Source organism: Amphiprion ocellaris, chromosome 3 (genome assembly GCF_022539595.1).
Source record: "Amphiprion ocellaris isolate individual 3 ecotype Okinawa chromosome 3, ASM2253959v1, whole genome shotgun sequence".
Classification (NCBI taxonomy): Eukaryota; Metazoa; Chordata; class Actinopteri; family Pomacentridae; genus Amphiprion; species Amphiprion ocellaris.
The window spans coordinates 20,927,346-20,947,767 of NC_072768.1; the positions used below are offsets into that span (position 1 = coordinate 20,927,346).

The window sequence follows — 20,422 nt, forward strand, 5'->3', positions numbered from 1 at the left end:
TCCAGCAGGCTTTACTGGTCATCCTTTGATTATTTCAATTTCATGTTTTAAAAGGGTTAAAGAGCTAAAACTATTCATTATGTGACAGTAAATACACAAAGGTCAGATTAAAAAAAAGAGCAATTCTTTCCCTGGGAACTTCCCAGAGATGTTTGATATCTTGTCAGTGTTGTCAAAAGAAACGTTAGAGGAAACAGAAACTGGCCTTCTAAAAAAAAAGTCTCTAGAGTTCAAATTCCAGAGCAAAATGGGAGGAAAGCTCTTGAAAAGGTACAATCAGTGCTGCGGAGGGAAATGTTTTCCTGGAGTCGGTGAACAGTAGCGTCTCCATGGAGACTGCTGGCAGGCTGACTGTGCAGTCGTGTGGATTAGAAGCACATCTTGTCCTGCTGGCAGTTGTCCCCTCAAACAAGTAACCAACAAACCCCCCAAAACAACTCCCAGCCCTCGCTGTAATTACAAACCGATCAGAACATGCAGTCAACCGTGTAACTGAACCCATCAGGAGCCGCATTTACTGTGTAAAGACTGTCTGTTTGAAACCGCTGTTAGCACAGATGATGGTAGATGTGCTGTGGTCTGGACAATAGCAGTCTGAGCAGGCGGTGGTCCAGAACCTGAATTCAGAACACAAGATGTTTTCATTTAACACATGCATGAGCATAAAAATAATAACAGTCATAACAGTCTGACAAGTCAAGTGTCTAAGTAGGAGTATGTGGAGTAAGTATTTAAACAGAACACTATCATGGATATTACATTACACTTAACATGTTGAATTAGTGTTATTAAAACATTCTTTATCATCCCACATGACATTAGATAGATGTTGCTGTATAGTCTGGGCTGAAATCTGTCATTTTAATTAGTAAGTTGCAAAAAGCATATTTAAAATTTAAGGTTTGAAGTGATATGAAACTTATTGTGTGATATGTCTGGACTGTTTAATGAACTTTGAGTTGGGATAGTTTTATTAGAATACTTCTTGAAAAGTCAAAAACAAGCCTTTTAGCTTCATCAAAGCAAACACAGAGCTGTTAGGAAGCTCAGTAGGTGACATTATAGATGTTACTAAGTTTACATGTAAACAGATGAATCTGGATTACAATGAAGCAAATTCCTGCTGCTGATCAGGGCTGCGTAATAGGACTGAAAGCTGTGGGAAAAGCTTAAAAGTGGATCTTGAGCTCAGATGTTTTGTCAAACTGAATTTCAGATGAGTATAGGTTGAGATGTTGTTCTTGCTTCTGACACTCTCATCATCTGTTTGTTGGAAAATTTACCAAATCTTCCATGACAGCTACTTTTCTCAGCTCTAAATTTGTGTAATTGTGTAATGTAAAGCTCTGAAAACTGAGTTTGTGACTAATTTTCACATCAAAATAAACTTGTGCTCCAGCGCTGCCTCAGCCGTGCTCTGGGAGAGTGAAAGAGCAACATTCAGCCCATGTGAATGACTGCGCTGAAGTAGTCTGAACTTTTCTAAGGCGACACAGGATCTGATGTAACTGGCTATTGTGCTAATTTAGGTTGAGTGCCTGTGTGGAAACCTGTGCTGGATGTTAAGATGACACTCCACCCAAAATCTGTGAAACACTCGTCCTGCCAGCTTGGAGAGTGGCAGTAAAAATGTACGCCTTTTTTCTAAATCAAGAATGATTAGCTGTGGTCAGTTTGAGTTTGTGTATGTTGCAGTGGTTTCTAGTAGTAGGTTTTCACAGCAAATACTTCTCCTGCAGTTTAATACACTTTACTGCTGTCCATCCATATGGTCAGCATGTTCCAAATTTTAATGATCATACCGTTGAGTCAAACTAGCATCACAAATTATTGTAACTGAGTGCATGATTTGTGTTCTCGAGGAGGGATGCGACAAGATGTTGTAGCCCAAAGTAGAATACAGGCATAAATGTGTACGTATTTCACAATTCATTACAAATGTATAACCTTTTAACCCTTACTCTTTCACCTGATCTGTCACTATCTTCCTTCTGCATAGTTTCCTGTGAGGTTTCCCCACATTTAACGCCTTACAGTTACGATTAGTTCAGTCATCACTGAAGGTGACGTATTGTTCCAAAGGAAGTGAGTACAAATCAAGTACACTTCATGTCTGCATATGACTTAATAACTCTACAATGCAACCAAAGTAATATTTTCCACAAGTTCAGATTTGACAGCGGCAAAAACATTTTACTTATATTTCAAAATTACAACACTTAAAACACAGATTAAGGCAGATCTTAAACTGCCACACATTGAACATCACAATTTCAGTCTCAAATTTTAAGCCAACATTGACAAGAAGTTCTTAAAATTTAAGCATGATCCCATGACAAGGCAAAGTCAATCCACTGATAGAGTTCATATGATACAACTTCAAAAACTTCCTCACAGCTACCAAGTAGATCTTGGTGGGATTACTTTGTAAATCGCGGATAAAACAGCTTTGGAAAGAAAAATATCCAACTGCACTGTCATTTAACGTTCAGCATCCAGACACCCAACTTGTACTAACTTCTCATACAGGCTTGTAACTTGACTTGCACTCGTGTCCAAAAGAAAAACTGAAAAACACTGCAGTGAATATTTCATAAAAACCAACCTGTTTATTTATAATCACAAGTTACATTTTCTTTGCCCACAAATATTATCAAAGGAAGGTTCACCACCAAACGGGAGATTAGGTAGACAGCACTCTCTACCACAGTCATTAAAGCACTAAATGTAGGAATATAGGAATATAGATGAGTGGTGGTGCATGAGGCTGTTCTGAGGCAAGTGGTCACCTGACACACTAATAAGACATGCAATGTTGGTTTGTCACCAATGTGTAAATAAAAGAAGCTTTTAAGCAACAAATTGTGTCACTATTCTTGAGAAAGGCCAGCAGATTGTATAATGGGTTGGGTAATGGTGACATTTACTGCATGTAGCGTAGCATCCATAGACATACAGTCTGTGGTAGCATCGTGTAAACCTGCTGATTTTACTAGATAGTTTAATATGGACCTCTGAAAGAGTAGTTGTTGCCAAGCTAGAAACGAGTAATTAGGCAAAATGAACTGAAGCTGAACACAGCTGCTGGTATTTGTGAAACTCTTTTTAGAGCAAACTCGAAAGCCTCCTGGTGCTCTTTGATGCTAAAGATAAAATGTGGGTGGAGTATCATCTAACAGAAGTAGTCACGCAGCTGTGGAAAGGCTCCTCCTAGCATAACTATTTTGTTATCACATCGAATCTCCGACACCACGTCTGACTCAAATGAAACAGTGCATCCTCCCGCTGTTACTCAGCAGCATCAAACTCGTGAGGATGAGGATGGTGGTGTTTAGGTAGCTGAATCTGTATCATTCTTGTGGTTTTGAATGAGTCAGCGGAGTCTGACTGGGAACAGAAGTGAAGTTGTGAAAGAAGGATTTGTGATGAAAGAGCAATTCTTTGTCCAGCATCTTTGTGTCACACTCGGCTTGTTTTTCTTTGTCCTCGTGGCTCGTTGGTTCTCCCTGTCGTTTTCTACTCCTCCTCTCCTCACAGCTCACTCTAAGTATCTACAGTTCAACAGTGAGATCCTTGTCAGCGCTGCCCCCCCCTTTTCTCCACTGCCACATGTTCATTAGGATTCAGGATCCAAACTTCAGCCTTATCTCCTGCAGCAGCTTATACAGCTCACACAGAAACACCATACAAGTGCAACAAGTCGAGCCAGACTAGAATAAACATTAAAACAATATAAGAACTTGTTACCAGTTTGACTGGACCGTCAGCTCTCTAATTATCGGGTTTGCTAGAAATATTCACCACCAGTGACAGGGACAGCTGTGTGCTCCGCAGGTTAAGACGTGATATGAAATGAAAGTCATAAAAAAAGGGAAATGGGCAGAATTTTTAATGGTCCAGAGCACAAAACTACCACAAGCATCTGCAGGTGTTGTTGGGTGGTGCACTGAATGCCTGCTCTTTGCTAAAACAGATGTCTGGCTTCAACAATCGTATTTCTAAAATCCACAGTGTCAGTGAATTCTGTTTTGGGAGGGAGGCGAGGATCTCATCAATAAGGCTTTCCAGAACCGTATTATGACAGTCTCAAATTTGGTGTGAATTTGCATGTCAAAGTTCACCAAAGTTGAAGTCAATGGGAAAGCACCCTGCCTCTGAAAGCAAAACCACAAATTGCAGCGATTCTACTGAAATAACATACTTTTGGTCCAAAGGTTTGTGGCTGTAAATATACGTGTGAGCCCTGACAATGAAAAAGAATCAACATGATAAGGAATAACAAAATCATCCATGCACACTAAAAATGAATGATGATGCTAGATGACAACTTGATGATTATCACACTTTTTGAAGTCTGTCTGAAAACAGCACCCATACTCTGTATGCGCATAGAAAAAGGTTTTGGTTTGTTCCCCTCGTCTGACTGCCGGTAAAGCTCCCATTCTAATACAATTCCAATGAAAGAAGGAGAGCCTGACCAGAGTTTTATCTGATACTATCTCACTGCAGAGACAATAGTTTCCGCCAACATGTCAAAAATGGCAAGAAACTGAAAAACAGAGATGGAAAAGATGTGTTTTAAAATAGTGCAAACAGTAAAACTGTCCATCATAGTAGGGCTATAAAATGTCCTGACTGGTATACTTGCTACACACAATTGTTCTTTGTTTAAAAAACAAACTATTATCTTGTAGCAATGGTTAAAAACAAACTCAAGCACTGCTTTGCAAAAGTGTTTTTGGGGTTGAGTGCAAAAAATGCAGCCAAATATATTAGATATTTTAAACTTTCAAATGTAAATATTAGTATCAGTCCCTCAGTTCTTCTGAAAACACTAGTTATGAAACTTCAGAAGTATAAAATCAAGTTGGCATCTTGCATGGCTACAGAGTTTTTAGTATAATATTTTCCTATGTTTTAGTAGCTGTGTTTCCATGTAGCTGTCAAGCGCATTTAAAACATAGGATTTTGAAATGTTGCAAAAATAAAAAAGACGATACTAATTGGTCTTGGCTCCATTAACTGCTTTGAAGCTAATACATTTAACTGTGTTGTGTTGTCAGAAGGTGACGGTATAGACTATGTTAGACATAAATGTGATAAAAAGAATAGAAGAAGTCAGACACAAATCCGTTGATGAAAAAGTGTGAAGAAGAATCAAAAAAAAACTTTAACCATCTACTACAGGTTGAAATTATTCTGTCATGTCAGCTGGTATTGGACATGTTTCATGCTGTCCTGAACAAAAGAAAAAAAATCTAAACACCTCATACTAGCAAAAAAATATGTTTCTGCTGAGTTTGAGGTTTTTTCACAATTTGCATTTTTCAGTAACTTTTTCTAATGTGATATCTGCGCATAAAAATGTGTCATGAAAACATGGCTGGCATCAGTATATAGCAGTTTAGCATAGAAACGCTGTCCTAACGCACCTGCCTATTTAGGCTCACTCAGGCTTATTTCAGCTGCACTAAATGAGGAAAAAACCAGAGTGATTACAGCTACCAACAAGAAAAGCACTCAGACAGCGCAGTACTATGCCGAGGCTGCTCAGTCGTATGATTAACAATGGATAAGTCCTGATACGTCCGCAGCGGTGGATTTGTAGTAGAATTGCAATCATGTGATGGTCAACAGGCAGCTGACGTAGTGTTCACTTATAGTCATAGTTACAGTGACACCGTGCCGCTATCTCGCGATGATGCAGAAGTTTTTAACAAATCCGTGGATCCAGACTATAAGCCGCATCACCTCTAAAATCAAATCACTTCGTCTTTGTGTCATTTCTGACCTTCCCTGAAAATTTCATCCAAATCCATTATTCCGTTTTTGAGTAATATCGCTAACAGAAAGACAGACAAACAGACAAATGTACGCCGATCATCACATAATTCCGCCGCATTCCTTGGGGGAGTAATAACACTTTCACTGCACCTACTGCATGGCTGTGTGAGTATTGTTCTGGGTTTGACGAGGAGGAATGTAAACTCAGTCTTCTCTCTTAGACACACACACACTCAGGGTATTTCAGCGTCACAGAGGATCACTTGTTTCTGTTGAGTGCAACGCTCCATCAAACCACAAAGTGCTGAGCCTCAACCTCACCTCTGTGTCTGCTGCAAAGTCAGCGATGCAAACTCTTTCAGCGTCAGGTGAGTGAGCTCAACAACACACCACGCTGACACATCTGTAGCAGTCTGTGTTCTCTGATAAGATAAAATGTCATTGGGCTGCATTTATTTTCTGCTGCATTGTTGCCAACAAGTGGAGTGAGTCAGTGAGGATGATGCACACCCTCCATCTATTTCTACTTCCTACCTGTAGTATAAATACACCACACACACACGCACACACACACACACACACACACACACACACACACACACACACACACACACACACACACACACACACACACACACACACACACACACACACACACACACACACACACACACACACACACACACACACACACACACACACACACACTTTGAAGTTTTTCCTGACTAGAAACTCTGTTCGTTTGTAAAATAGGATTCTTGATGTCCTGCTCTTTGAGTTTTTACACACACACACAGTTTCCTCGTGTGGCCGGGTGGAGTTTCCTCAAGAGTGAGAGCAGCTGAATGCTTTGACCAACGCCCTCCATCTCTCAGCCCGATCACCTCCACTTCAGTGGATGTGTGGGGGATAAGGTTGTGTGTGGAAAAGTACATAGACGTACGTGTGTGTGTGTGTGTGTGTGTGTGTGTGTGTGCGTGCGTGTGTGTGAGAACTGAAGGACGTAATGCCCACCCATGACGTCATGTCTCGTTTCCTGAACGTAAATCCAGAATTTACATTTTCTTAAAGAAACACGTCCCTGTTAAACAAAGTGGGGCCTTAAATGTCACAAAATAACTCAGTCAGTCATTACAACCCATGCGGTGCTGCTAAAGTTAGATCCAGGACACACATTTTATTTTATACACTAATGAAGCATTCAAAATTCCAGAACATGTCAGGTCAGATTTGGGGAAAATGTATATAGAAATGCACAAAAATACCAAAAGTTTTACAGGACATATCCGTTTCTTTCAGACAGTGCAAAATAAACCTTAAAGCTGTGTGTGAGTCAAAATGTGTGTCACTGCATCACACACAGGCTGATTCTGTGCCACTGGCTGTTGAACGAGTTTTACAACTTTCTTTCAATCATCTAGTGATGAAAAAGGTGGAACAAGGAACTAATGAGGTAACACTAAAAAATTCCATTTAAAAAAACAATTCCCAAAGTCACTAAGAAGTTGCTGACTCTTGCAACCAGAAGCCAAACAGAAAATAACTTCCTAATCATTTGTGGTATAAAAAAAGCTTCAGCACTGACCCTGAGAATAAAATTTTCACAACAGTTGGCAGCAGCTGCTTGCTACAAGTTCCCTCCCACAGTGAAAAAAAAACTCAACAACGTTAAGATCTCTCAGAGGGAACAGAGAGACTTGGTATTGGAGCAGTTTTATCACAGAGATGTTGACACCAGTGTGGGAATAAATCACTTCAGACATCGACTTTACAGCAACGCGCAGAAAAACAGATCAGGAAGACAAACCAAGAGAATCAGACTTCCCAAACTACAGCTCATCCAACCTTTATATCTGCAACAGTTAGCCAACAGACAATTAACTGCCACTATATATTAACTGATTAGATTGTTTGTATAGAAAAACATGAAAATAATAGTAATTTGCAACCATAGATGAGACATTTGACACTAAGGAGCATGAAGTGGACCACACTTTTACACTATACAAACTATAATCAGTTAATTTATTGATAATTTTTATAAAGTTGTATAGATTAGTAACAGAAATATATTAATTATGCATTATTCAATTCAAAGTAACACAGTTTGCCTCTTTTGTCTTCAAAATGATTCATTGCTTTAAATGAAATCGCAAATTGAATGTTCACACAATTGTATTTTCATTTCACACTGGCCACATTACTGATAACTCAGCAGCCAGACAGTCAGAGCTTGTGATTTTAGACTCTTTGTTGGATTTTATGATTTTTTTAGGTGGCACACTGCTTGCAAAATGATCTGAAAATAGGAACTGTTAATGTGACAGGCAAAATAACAAATCCTTCTAAAGGCAGAATGCAAAGAGGGCAATAGCCAATGGATCTTGAATAATGCGTAATTGAAACATGACTTGTAATAATCTTTAAAACTTTAAAAAAACAGATCCTATAATCTATATGTGGCACACTTGTAAAATTATCACAAAATAGAAACTGTGAATGTGACAAGTAAATTTCCTGTGAGGGAATATGGTTGGCAAACACATAGAAACATGGAAAAATAAAACGCAACGCATGTAGAAATACCAATAACAGACTACATTTTTCAGAAACTCAATGAAAACAGACACGTGACCTTTAGAAGAGTTTACTTCTGACGCGACAGAGTTACACACCTTAGTCATGGCAACAACCAATCAGCACCTACTGATTCGTCGTTGTGACGTTGTATACGAAGAATCCCAAACAGCCAGCAGCTCATCACAAAAGGAAAGGCGTTTTGTCAGGACGCCCAGCCAAACAATCGCCAGCGCTCCATTCATGCTGTGACGTCATCACAGAGGGACAGACGGCGCTGAATGAGCTTAGTCAGCATTCAATATCTGGTTTTGTGTCACTGTCTGAGCTCAGCACAGCGCAATGACTGATGGACACAAAAGTGTGACACCAGCACAATGTACCAACACTATATGTTCAATCAATGGGCCTCTATGGTCTAATAAAATAGTTTGACAGCAGTGACTTTAACTCAGATTTGCTGCATAGGATGTGACCCTCTGAAAACCCAAACACAACTAAAGGGATGTTTACTTTAAAAATACAGCCAAATGACACTATTTATCTGAATCAGAAACTGCATAAACAGAGACAATTGCTGTTTTTATACCGTCAACTAATTACCTGTGACGTGATGTTCCACTGGAAAACTAAACCAAATCTCAGAATTTTCGCATTTTCTCAAAATCCCACATTTTCTCATTTAGAATCAAGAAAAGCATTCAGAGAGCGCAGCACTCCGCCAAGGCTGCTCAGTCGTTGTATCATTTCCAACGGCTGAAATCTTGAAAAAAATTGGGGCAAAAATAAGGGCACTATAGAATGTGGTCATTTAATTTAGATGTACCCACAAACAAAATGACGTTGCGTTGAGCACAGGCGTGTGTTATGCATGTGTACATTATATGCGGATACTGAATCACGTGACCTAAATCTGTAGCGGGTGGTGGGAATTGATGGGACTCGGAAACAACCCCACAATTTAATCAATTGTTCTTTGTATGATTTCCGATGGATAAGTCCTGATCAGTCCGCAATGGTGGATTTGTAGTAGAATTGCAATCATGTGATGGCCAAACTTAGTAGTCATAGTTACAGTGATGCCATGCTGCTATCTTGCAATGATACAGAAATCTATAGCAAATCTTCAAGCCGCTTCACTGCCAAAATCTAATCAGTTGGTCCTTGTGTCATTTCTGACCGTCCCTGAAGATTTCATCCAAATCTGATTCTAGTCCGAGTCTATTTTTGAGTAATGTTGCGCACAGACAGACAGACAAACGTACACCGATCGTCACATAACTCTACCAAGGCTCCACCTCCTAGGCGGAGTAATAAACTGTATGCACCAACCAGATTTAGTAAAATAAAAAAAAAAACTAAAACTTCTGCGCTTCTCAGCTGTAAAGCCATTAGTGACCCAGCTCCAACCAACAGTCACATGACCAAAAATTAAGAGGCTAATTAGGGCTATTTTATTAGAATTTTTCTTTTGATGATTTATGACATTATAACTTTGTCATACTGAACAGAAGATATTTTCAGTACTCTCTGTTTCCAGTCATGGTTGTGCTGTTTCCATAGAAGAGCAGGACTCAATATTGCAGTGAAAAATGAGACCACAGTGAGTAGAAATTTGACGCGAGCAAAAAAAACTCAGAAGCTGCTCTGGGTTCAGAAGGTTAAACATAAACGATATGACAAAACAACTAATGGCTTTCATACTGCAGTTATTGTTGCAACCAATTGTGCATTTTCATGTACAGTATGTGGTCCTGAATGAGGTAAGCCTATTGTGAAGTGGTTTGAGACAACAAAAGCAGAAGAAAAAGTAATGAAACAGTGATTTTTTTTTTTTTTACTGTATACAGGTCATAATAATGCTGGGCACCTCAGTAGAAGGCATCTACACTTCTCAAAGATATCACTCCTCTCATACAAGGCTTCAACGCTTTGAACTGGCAGGTGAGGAAGCTTCTTGGATGAAAGTGAAACATCTTCAAGAACCAAAGAAAAGTCCACTGAAGCCCCAAAGAATGATGATAACTTTTACCATAATAGTAATGTTTGCATCATGGACTTTCTCCCAAGTCTCAACAAGCTGCAGGAATCAGATGTTTAGGGTTTCCTGTGTGTAGCCTACAGAACACTTGCACTGTTGCTGGTAAAGCTTTTTTGCTATGAGCACATCAACATTTTTATCAGCTGGACAGTCAGAGGACACTGGACACAGGAGTCCTTTTGAGTCAACCACTCTGAAACTGGACAGCTTGTACTCGATGCTACATATTTTTTCCGCCATAGAATTTTTCCATACTAAGAGTTGAAGAGTCACAGCACAGACTGGTGACTCAGAGTCAAATCACCGACCATTATTGTTTCCTCTCTAACAGAATTAACCATCAGTTTACTGTCACTCATCTGTGCGTAGATTTAAACTTGTATGAGTTTTTCAGGAGCAGAACCACAGAAGAAAACTTCACAAACGTGTTGAGGACATGCAGAGAAAGGCCAGACTTGCCTGTACTCTTGTTTTGGATTCAAACACCACATTAATGTCTTATACTAGCTGCACCCATGTGTTACTGCAGTGAAAAGCATTGCTGCTGACTGACCTTATCCAGGATGAACTTGTTCAGGTACGGCATGTATCCCTGGTTGGAGACGGGGCCCTCGTCATCATCCTTAAAGTGCTCCTCCAGCGCAACCGGATCATGTGGAATCTTCATGACAGTACATAAGTTGTGGGACAGAACCTGGAATCATGGGCCAAAAAAAAAACAAATAATAATTATTATTGATTACATGGAACTGATAACATGAGCTGAATCTGAGAACCTCTCCATGGATATATTCTAGGTTTGGAGACTTTTAATAGGAAGTTTGCCTTAGTGACCAAAAGTTCTCCCTTTTTTGAATGTTCTTTTTAAATGCAGCTGTTTTTGAGAAGGTCTCAAGCTGTCAGGAGACTGAATATTGACCTACCCACCAACAAAAGAACAAGATCCTGAAATTCTAAATGCTTCTGTAAAGACAATATTCAGACATCCTTCGATAGATTCCGGTAGGAGTCCGGAGTTAGTTTGTTTATCAAATTCTCCAGTTAAGAGACATTTTTGCCTGCTTCAACTATTGCTGGTGTAATGTATTTTGTGAAAGTGCTGAACAAGGTTAGTCAAACAGACTGTGTTGCAGCAGTAGGAAGTTAACTTTAGGCTGTGGTTTGGCTTGTATTCTTCCACTGATAAACAGTGCATTTAGCACTGAAGTGAGTTAACATGACTTTCATCTACATTAATGCCTTTTTGGGATCTGTTATAATCACTGGACACTTCTGCAGTAGTTTCTACGTGTATTTGGGATGTTTTTCTATCCAAACCTGCCCCAGTTCACTGTGAGATTCCCCTCCAGTCAATCAGTGTACAGACTATCAACAGGTGCGTCTCTGCTGCTGGCACAAAGAAGCGCACTTGTGTTTTTCCACGAACGACAGACGAGGAAGAAGCGCTTTCAGCATGAAAAACCAACATGTTTTACCAACAGATAAACCGGGCTGAGGCCAAAAGCGGCTCATTCACCCCGAAATAACGAGTGGACTAACGCGAGCAGCCTACCTTCAGCTGGGATTTGGACACTTTCCCGCTTTTGTCCACATCCAAAGCAGTGAACGCGTACCAGATAGACTTTAAAAGTTCGTCCCGCAGCGCCATAGTGCTGATTTATCGCTCGCTTTTTCTTTTTCTCTCCTCTCCGGATGGTTGTCTCACTCTTCCCCTCTCGCTGTGTTCAACAGTCTCTGCTGGACACAATGAGGAAAAGTCACATGGGGCACTGTCACACACTCGGAGCTGCGTGTTTGGCATCATGATGAAGAGAGAAGAGCTGCAGCACCACTCAGCGAGGACAACACACATCAGCAGCAATAACACACACATCAGCAGCAATAACACACACATCACACATCAGTCAGAATAACACACATCAGCAATAACACACACCAGTCAGAATAACACACACATCAGCAATAACACACATCAGCAGCAATAACACACATCAGCAATAACACACACCAGTCAGAATAACACACACATCAGCAATAACACACACCAGCAGCAATAACACACACATCAGTCAGAATAACACACATCAGCAATAACACACACCAGTCAGAATAACACACACATCAGCAATAACACACATCAGCAGCAATAACACACATCAGCAGCAATAACACACACATCAGTCAGAATAACACACATCAGCAATAACACATATCAGCAGCAATAACACACACATCAGTCAGAATAACACACATCATCAATAACACACGCATCAGTCAGAATAACACACATCAGCAATAACACACACATCAGCAGTAACACACACATCAGTCAGAATAACACACATCAGCAGTAACACACACATCAGTCAGAATAACACGCACAGAACCAATAACACACACATCAGCAGCAATAACAGACACATCAGCAATAACACACACCAGTCAGAATAACACACACATCAGCAGTAACACACACATCACCAATAACACACACATTTGAATCCAATAAATCCTAGATCTGTTATATAGGAATCAATTCTGGACTTTGACTTGGCCAGTCCATCAGTTCCATTAATTAGGGGACATTTTTCTTTCCCATAAAACATCAAACTGAACACAGGACAAAGGGTAGATGGTGAGAATTTATTTCAAGAACATATGTACATGTTACAAAAACAGAAAACTTTTCTTTTGTGTTAGGGGTTACAAGAACAGAAGGATGAGGAATGCTTGTCTAAACAGTCAAAGATGAGATTTGTGAGAATGACAGCCAAAGAAATACAAACTAACAGAACACATGAGAATCCAAAGAACAGGACAATGATTGCTCTAATGCTACAGGTAGGGTTGGCAGCACTGATCAACAGTTCAAAATACTGGATCAATTCTAACCTCACTGATTAGGAGTTAGCTCACTAGTTTTGGTGCTTCAAACTAATTGGATGATTTTCCTCAAATGGCATTATCCATTTTCCATCTGTCCAGAAAAATAAAAACCTGGCATTAAATGGACTCCTGCTACGAGAAAAAAAATGACGAGCCAATGACCTTCAGAATGATCCATCCCAAAACTGACCAACCCCGATACACACAAAACATCAATAGCAGCAGGTTTCTTCTCCTTTTTTTTGTCTTTTAAAACAATGTGGCAAGTTCCACGTGTTGCCTCCAAAGTGCTCCATGACAGACACAGAAATCGTCAGTTCTCAGACCCTCTGGTACCCAGCATCAGGCATTTGACAGGCAGTAAGGTGCGCACGGCTACGGCAAGTACATTCACACTGAAGAGAGCTTCACTGCGGCTTTGATCCGCTGCCACCAGGCTTCGGCTTTGTCGAGGGAAGTGCAAGGACAGAGACGGAGAGAGAGCCTGACGTCTATGCAAACTTAAGGAATGACTGAGTGGAAAAGGTACAGCAACTACCTTTAAAGAATAAGTTTGTTTTCCAAGGAGAAAGCCCGTCAGTGAAAGGGCTGAACTACATTGGCAATGACAGTCAACTGAGATGAGTTCCAGTTCGGTGTGGCAACAGTCTACAGCTTTATTGGGCAGAAGAGCCCAACACCACAGATGACAGAGTTCTCCTTCAAAAGAAAAGCTAAAGAGACCATTTCAACTGAACGGGTCTGATTAAAAGGTCCGTGAGCCTTTGTGTTTCACTTCCTGTGGAGACGGAGTGAAGTCTCAGTAGATTGTGAGGCTGACCGACCGATTCATCTTCTTTCCAATGAGCCTCGATGTTCTGGGGTTGGACTGAACTGTGGAGCGGGTCAGGATCCTGTCGGTGGACAAAACCTTCTCCTCTGCTGCCGCTCTGGCCAGCTGGGCCTTCTTCAGCTCTCTGAGGAAGACAAAGTAGAGAAGTTAATTATTAATGAGACCAGACAACCCAGGATAGTTTTTGTGCTAAAACAACAAACTCTCAAAACTGTCAACGGACATCTTTCCTGCTACTGTTCCGACTTTCCTAAACAGGCAGGCTCATCAGAACACAAATGACTGAACAAGATTTTGAGCTGCACTCACTTTTGAAGCAGGGCGTTTTTGAACTTCTCTGCATTAAGCTCAACTCTAAGCTGGTCTGCACTCATCCTGGCAGCAGTCAGAAGCACCGGGTGTTTGATGAGGTCCGAGGTTGATGGTCGTCTGGTTGGGTCAGGGTGGATCATCAGCTGAAAAAACAAAAAGCACAAAGTCATCTTTCAACAAAACATGATGATAAATGCTATTATCATTATTTTTACGACAGTATGCTGTTCTTCCTTGAATTTTTGCTTGGCAAATAAAATGCAAAAAAAGTGAATTGAAAAAAAAACTGAAGTCCTTTCTCAGCAGTCAAAAAAATTTATTTAGCTTACTATTTTATATTACTACAATACAAGACTCAGACAACCCAAAACATTGGTAAGAGTTGTGTGTATGACTAAGAATATATAGTAGATGATCCTTTTAACAAGAGACATTTTTAGGCATTCATCCAATTCATTCAGAAAATAATTTGCCAGGCTCTGACAGGGAAACAAGCAAGGGTATTACAAAAACTAAATCCACAAAGTCATATTTATATTAAAAAATATATCTATATCTATCTATCTATCTATGAAAAGTTTTGCTGACAGTTACCTTAAGAAGACTGAGGAACTCTGGAGAAAGCACTTGAGGAATGGCGGGGAGTTTGCCTTGTCGGATCTCATGCCATTTGTCTCCGTTAGTGGGTAGAGGTTCGGCCCCAGAGGCACTGACAACAGTTAGAGCCAAAGCAAAGATGTCTGCCTTTGTCAAGTTACTGTAGTCCTAAAGAGAACATGAGAACAACAACGAAAGATTAAAGGCTGTTTGAAGCTGTACGGATTCAGAAGTAAAAGCCTTTTATTTTAGGAAGGGTTACAAACCTCTTGTAAAACTTCATTGGCCAGATATCTGCTGTCACCCTCCTCCACCTGTGGATTGTTCACTCTTGTCACATGACCAAGATCACCTGAAGAGGGAACACCAAGAGTACAGATTACGAATGTGAGGATGAGCATAAGCAACATAAAATGGATAAATGATAAGATTACAGGGTGTTGCCAGTCAACTGTGGAAGCAACTTACCGATTTTGTATACAATACTAGTTGTCAGTCCATCGTCCTCATCACATTCATCCCAGCTTGCAACAGATTTCCGTGAAATAAAGATGTTGCCTGTATAAATTTTAATTTACACTTAGATTAGTTTCTGACAAGTAAACATTAATGTTCAATACATCGTTAAAATGGTAAAAATGTTTCCCTTCAAAAAGGAGCAATATCCAAAATGCTACAATGCATGATCAAAGCTGACTAAATGAGTTTGACTCCTGCCTTTAAAATAAAAATAATGTATTGTTACAAATTCACACAAGTACTCACTGGGCTTGATGTCCATGTGCACCAGACAGGTCGAGTGGATGTACTTGAGTCCCCGTGTGACTTGCAGCAACAGATCTTTCAGCTCCAGCTCCGACAGGTAGCTGAGCCGCCTGTAGTTCTCTGTGATTACGTCTGACAGCGTGCCGCCGTTGCAGTACTCGTTCTGGATGAGCATGTGGTCGTCCTCGGCCCAGGCTGAGTAGTACCGCACCACGTGGGGATGCTGGCCCAGCACAGCGTGGGCGTACACCTCCCGTAAGGCATTTTGCCTGTGAAGGCAGGAAACAGACCGTTTTAATTAAGACATGTCTCAGACGGGCTTTGTAGTTTTTTTTGTAGTAGGGACCCCTCAAGCCTCGGTAAACAGCTCTTATCCTGTCTATTCAGACATTCAAGGAACACTATGGGGGGCTTTGGATGCCTAATAGTATAATATTAAGTTCTAATCAAAAGCATCATGTACAAATCTTGAAACGTGCCTTTTTTACAAACACAATAGTACCATTAAGTTTGAACTGTAGTTCTTTTTCAACATTACATGTCCTTTAAGTCAGTTAACAAAATATTATGATACTTATCAAGTGTTGGATATCAATAGTCAAGTATCAATCTAATCTACGGAATTGCGTAATTTTATCAATTAAATCCAAATCAAATTATTTACTTACTCATCTACTGAACCTGCTAGAGGTTTCTTTGATCTCTTGATGGCGTAGATGCAGCCGTCAAGTCTTTTCACACACTTGAACACAGCGCCAAACTCCCCGCAGCCTATTTTCTCCAGCTCGAGGAACTCTGAGGCGTATCGGGACATCATGTTGCTTTCCATCATGGTGATCCTCTGAAGGCCAAAGAGTTTCAAACCAAATTTAATATAAACACATACTTTAAATCCACTTCTCAACTAAAACGAAACTTGTCGTCCAGTTTCTTCCCAACTACCATTCAGCATAAAAATTTACACCAACAGGTTTTCACAGCAAACAGTTTTCAGTTAATTTACATAAGAAATGAAGCTGAATAGTAAATCAGGCTTCTCCACTTTCTTACTTGCAATTACAACTAGCATTGTGCAACGTATTTACTTATCCTACTTGCTGTAATTTGTGATGCAATTTATTCTAATTATTTGGCTTTATAGTATATTTATACGAAAACCTCTTTAGTCTTTTTAATATTTCAAGCAAAGTTTAAAATGAAGCCTCCTGTTACACCTTTAACTGCAAATTCATTAGTATGTGTAATTAATGTAAATACCAAGAACATGTAATTACCTTAGATGGTGGAAGGACTTCTTCCTCTCCTTCACCGTCACTTGCCTCCATATCTTCTCCACAAGAGCTGAGAGATCAAAGACAATAGAGGATGTTGGTTAGCATTCTGTACAGCAGGGGGCAGCACTGGGGGATTCACAAGCACATGGCAGAGTTCACCAGTAACCATGAGGTCTTGGTTCCCAGCCAAACCCCCTGGTCTTGGTCAACGGCTTTAACGTATCCGGTTACTGTAACAAAAGCTTTGATCTACACGCCAGATAACAGGTAAAAATGTTTAACACTGCTCTGCAATGTGCGACTAATACGTTTTAAATTACTGTAATGAAACCTGAGGTGGGGATCAGTAACCAAAATACTGAATGCAGAGAGTATTACAATCTTATCAGGTAGTAACATTTTAGGGGGAATTTCCAGAAGTAATCACACTCAAAAAGGTATATATTTGTAACAGACAGAAAACATGTGAGGAACATACTCATTCCAGTGTGCCCTCTTCCTGTTGTTTCTCTGCTGTGTGGCCGACTGGATGAGGAGGGAGTCGGGAGTGAAGGGGTTAAAGTTGACCAGCGGTGTCTGCTGTCTCCTGCCACTGTCTATGATTGACTTTGCTGAGGGCTCCACGTTTTTGAACAGGGCAACTCTCCTGCTGGAGGATCCTGGGCCGGAGCCTCTGGCTCTGGACAGCAAACTCTGCAAAAGACAGATTTAGAGCTTTGTTATTTACGGACAGCAGCAGCAGGAATGGAGAGAGAAAATTACAAAAGATAAAATCTAGTTGAGCAACAGAAATACTTTAAAGAAGCCAACAACAATATGTAATGAGGGTAGTTCTAAAGTAAAGACTTGTGATAAATCTCCGTGCTAAAACCGTAGTGCTGTGTAATGCAGTAATCCTTGATGAAGACATGCCTAGACATAAAACTCCAGGTTCCCAGATCATCTGGCTGACTAACTACAGTGGGAACATTATGCATTCAGTACAGTGGTACACTAAGTGGGTCACTGGGTCGTTAACTGACACAGCAAAGAAAGTATCTGCAAGAATTCAAAAAATTGAATACATCTGTTTGTTTCAGGGAGGGGGGGTGGTTCTTATTCACGATTTGCTTTGCAGTTAAACACCTGACATCTGACCAGATACGGTCAAATCAATGCTATATTGGTGCAAAGTTAATCTTTGAGATATTTGCACTCAAAATGTCTTAAGGTGTTTTTGCAAGTGCACAGAATCTGATCATTTAAGTCTCTAAAGTGATCATTGCAAACATGACGCATATTAATGCATCCACTGCTCATAAACAAATGCTTGTGCAGAAAGATTATATCTGTCGAAAATACTAACCTTTGGTGTGTGCGGTGTGTCAAAAAGCCGGAGTTTTCTGAAGGTTTTGTGTGGAGGTGTGTCGGGACAGTCTGGGATCGGGGAACTGGATCCTTCCCCGTCGTCCTGGACGTAGGAACGCTCCGGCGATCCTCCGTACAATCGAGGGCTTTTCCTCGGTGATGGTGAGCAGTTAGCAAAGATAACACTGCTCGGTGACCGCAAGTGAGACGGGGATCCAAAACCCTCCTCGTCCCAAAGCTCCACGTCGTCGTCCCCGCCGGACTGATTCAGGGGGCTGCTGCCGCCTTCCAGCCGTTTGTCTGCGGTGTCCCGTCGCACTGGCATCGGGGAGTCCATCTCCGTGAATCCAGACTCTCCCCCGGTGCTGTTGTTAACGTCCTCAATGGGGTCGTCCTCTCCATCGCTGGATGTGAACTGTAATTTCTGACGAATTGGCCGCGTTTTGGGGGAAGGAGATCCGTGTCGATGGCGACTATAGGTCGACATTTTCAGGATTTAAACCCCGGCTTCGTCGACGGAGGAAAAAAAAAAACACGCGGTTGGTTCCCTACTACTGATATTGTGGCGTTTCTCGCAAAACTAGTCAACTTATAACTACCTTGAAGCAAAGGTATAGAACAAAAAGTTTTGAAAAACTATCGTTAACTACTCTAAATCTCCGTTAACATCCTAGAAAAGTTAACTTGTTTGCTAACTCCTACACGCCCATTCAAAGTCGAGGAATGGCTCCGGACTAGCTTGTATTCACCGTGAGAAAAACGTCTGTAGTTGGTCTGTAACTACAAACAAACACTAGCTGTACCTCGTCCGGTCCGGTTTCAGTCTCCGTCCCTCCCGTTTCGATGTCTCACCGACTGAGAAACACGTCTCGCCACAATAAAACCTGAGTAATGTTTACAAAAAGTTTGAATGAGTCAAGAGCTGGCTGCTTCCTATCACGCGCGTGGCAAAGCACTTCCCGCGACCGTTGATCACGTGTCGGTGAGCAGCCAATCAGAGCGCGTTTAGGATTTTTGAAAGATGGGCGTTCCACAGTGGATCCAGGAGGCGTTACGTCATCCACTGCAGTGAAACAATGTGGCGCGAACGACGCTGAAGTCACAGTATTACATTAACCCGAGACAAAGCGTCCTTTATTAGCGCATGATCAGAGGCCCAGATAAGAAAGATCAAAGCAAAAACAGAATATAAACGCCGCTCAGTTAGCTTTAAATCATCAACTGCAGTTTCAAAACCATTTTTTAAAGTTAACATTCACCTTAAACATTTTGATTTGAATAATGAAGTAAATTAGTTGAGTAAAAGTTGCAAATATAGTAAAATCAATTTAATGGCATTAACACGTTTTATGTTTTTTTGCTGATGCATCCAAGTATAATTGTGATTTTGTAGATTTTCTTGAATTTGTTTCAAGTGATGTATATACTTATTTTACCTGTTGCACTTGTATTTTATAAGGTAATTATATATTTTATGTAAAATCTTAAGATTAGACAAGCCACTATAGCTGTCTTATAAATCTAGTTAAGTAAAAACGTACATCTGCCTTGTGAGAGCTGAGAGCTTCAAGTATATGAGGCTTGAATTAGACTTGTACTATGGTTGCGTAAATGTAGGTTTAGGGGGCTTTTAAAAAACGTACATTTACAAGCCATGGTGGATAATTCACAGATTACATAATCTCATAAATTTATGTAGTCTCTTATCAGGGGTTTTTGATAAGACCAACAGCTTAAGACAGATCATTTCAAGTTTCACCGAAGTACCGTTTGCATCATCTACTGTATAGGCTTTAACTGTTCTGCAGTTTTATAGTCATGTCTGTCATTCCTAGTTATGTTATACAATTATTTTTTGTCTCAGCTAACTTCTATCACAAATTCTTCACAATTTAATATTATTAATTAGCAGAAATATCCTTTTATGTTATGTAACTTGTACCTAAATGTACAACACATATTGTATATTTCACACTCCTTACCTGTACGTCCTGTGCATATTTTTAG

At 40.4% G+C, this 20,422-nt stretch overlaps 2 protein-coding genes across 2 annotated transcripts in view; both read right to left on the reverse strand.

Moving 5' to 3' along the window:
• swap70b (switching B cell complex subunit SWAP70b) overlaps positions 1-12,146 on the reverse strand; it is a 38,680-nt gene extending 26,534 nt beyond the window's left edge. Inside the window, exons 1-2 of the mRNA XM_023281944.3 lie at positions 11,955-12,146; positions 10,956-11,096 (exon numbers count right to left, since the gene is read on the reverse strand). Of these exons, the coding sequence (XP_023137712.1) occupies positions 10,956-11,096; positions 11,955-12,050 (237 nt within the window). The 5' untranslated portion in view covers positions 12,051-12,146. The remainder of the gene's footprint in view (positions 1-10,955; positions 11,097-11,954) is intronic.
• Positions 12,147-13,031: 885 nt separating this feature from the next.
• wee1 (WEE1 G2 checkpoint kinase) lies at positions 13,032-19,390 on the reverse strand. Its single transcript, XM_023281948.3, has 10 exons — positions 18,414-19,390; positions 17,547-17,761; positions 17,069-17,135; positions 16,463-16,635; positions 15,795-16,063; positions 15,498-15,587; positions 15,296-15,381; positions 15,027-15,197; positions 14,430-14,575; positions 13,032-14,244 (listed from the first exon to the last, which is right to left on the reverse strand). The coding sequence occupies exons 1-10, from the start codon at positions 18,900-18,902 to the stop codon at positions 14,088-14,090; spliced, it is 1,863 nt and encodes a 620-aa protein (XP_023137716.1). The 5' UTR covers positions 18,903-19,390; the 3' UTR covers positions 13,032-14,087.
• Between the last annotated feature and the right edge of the window lie 1,032 nt (positions 19,391-20,422).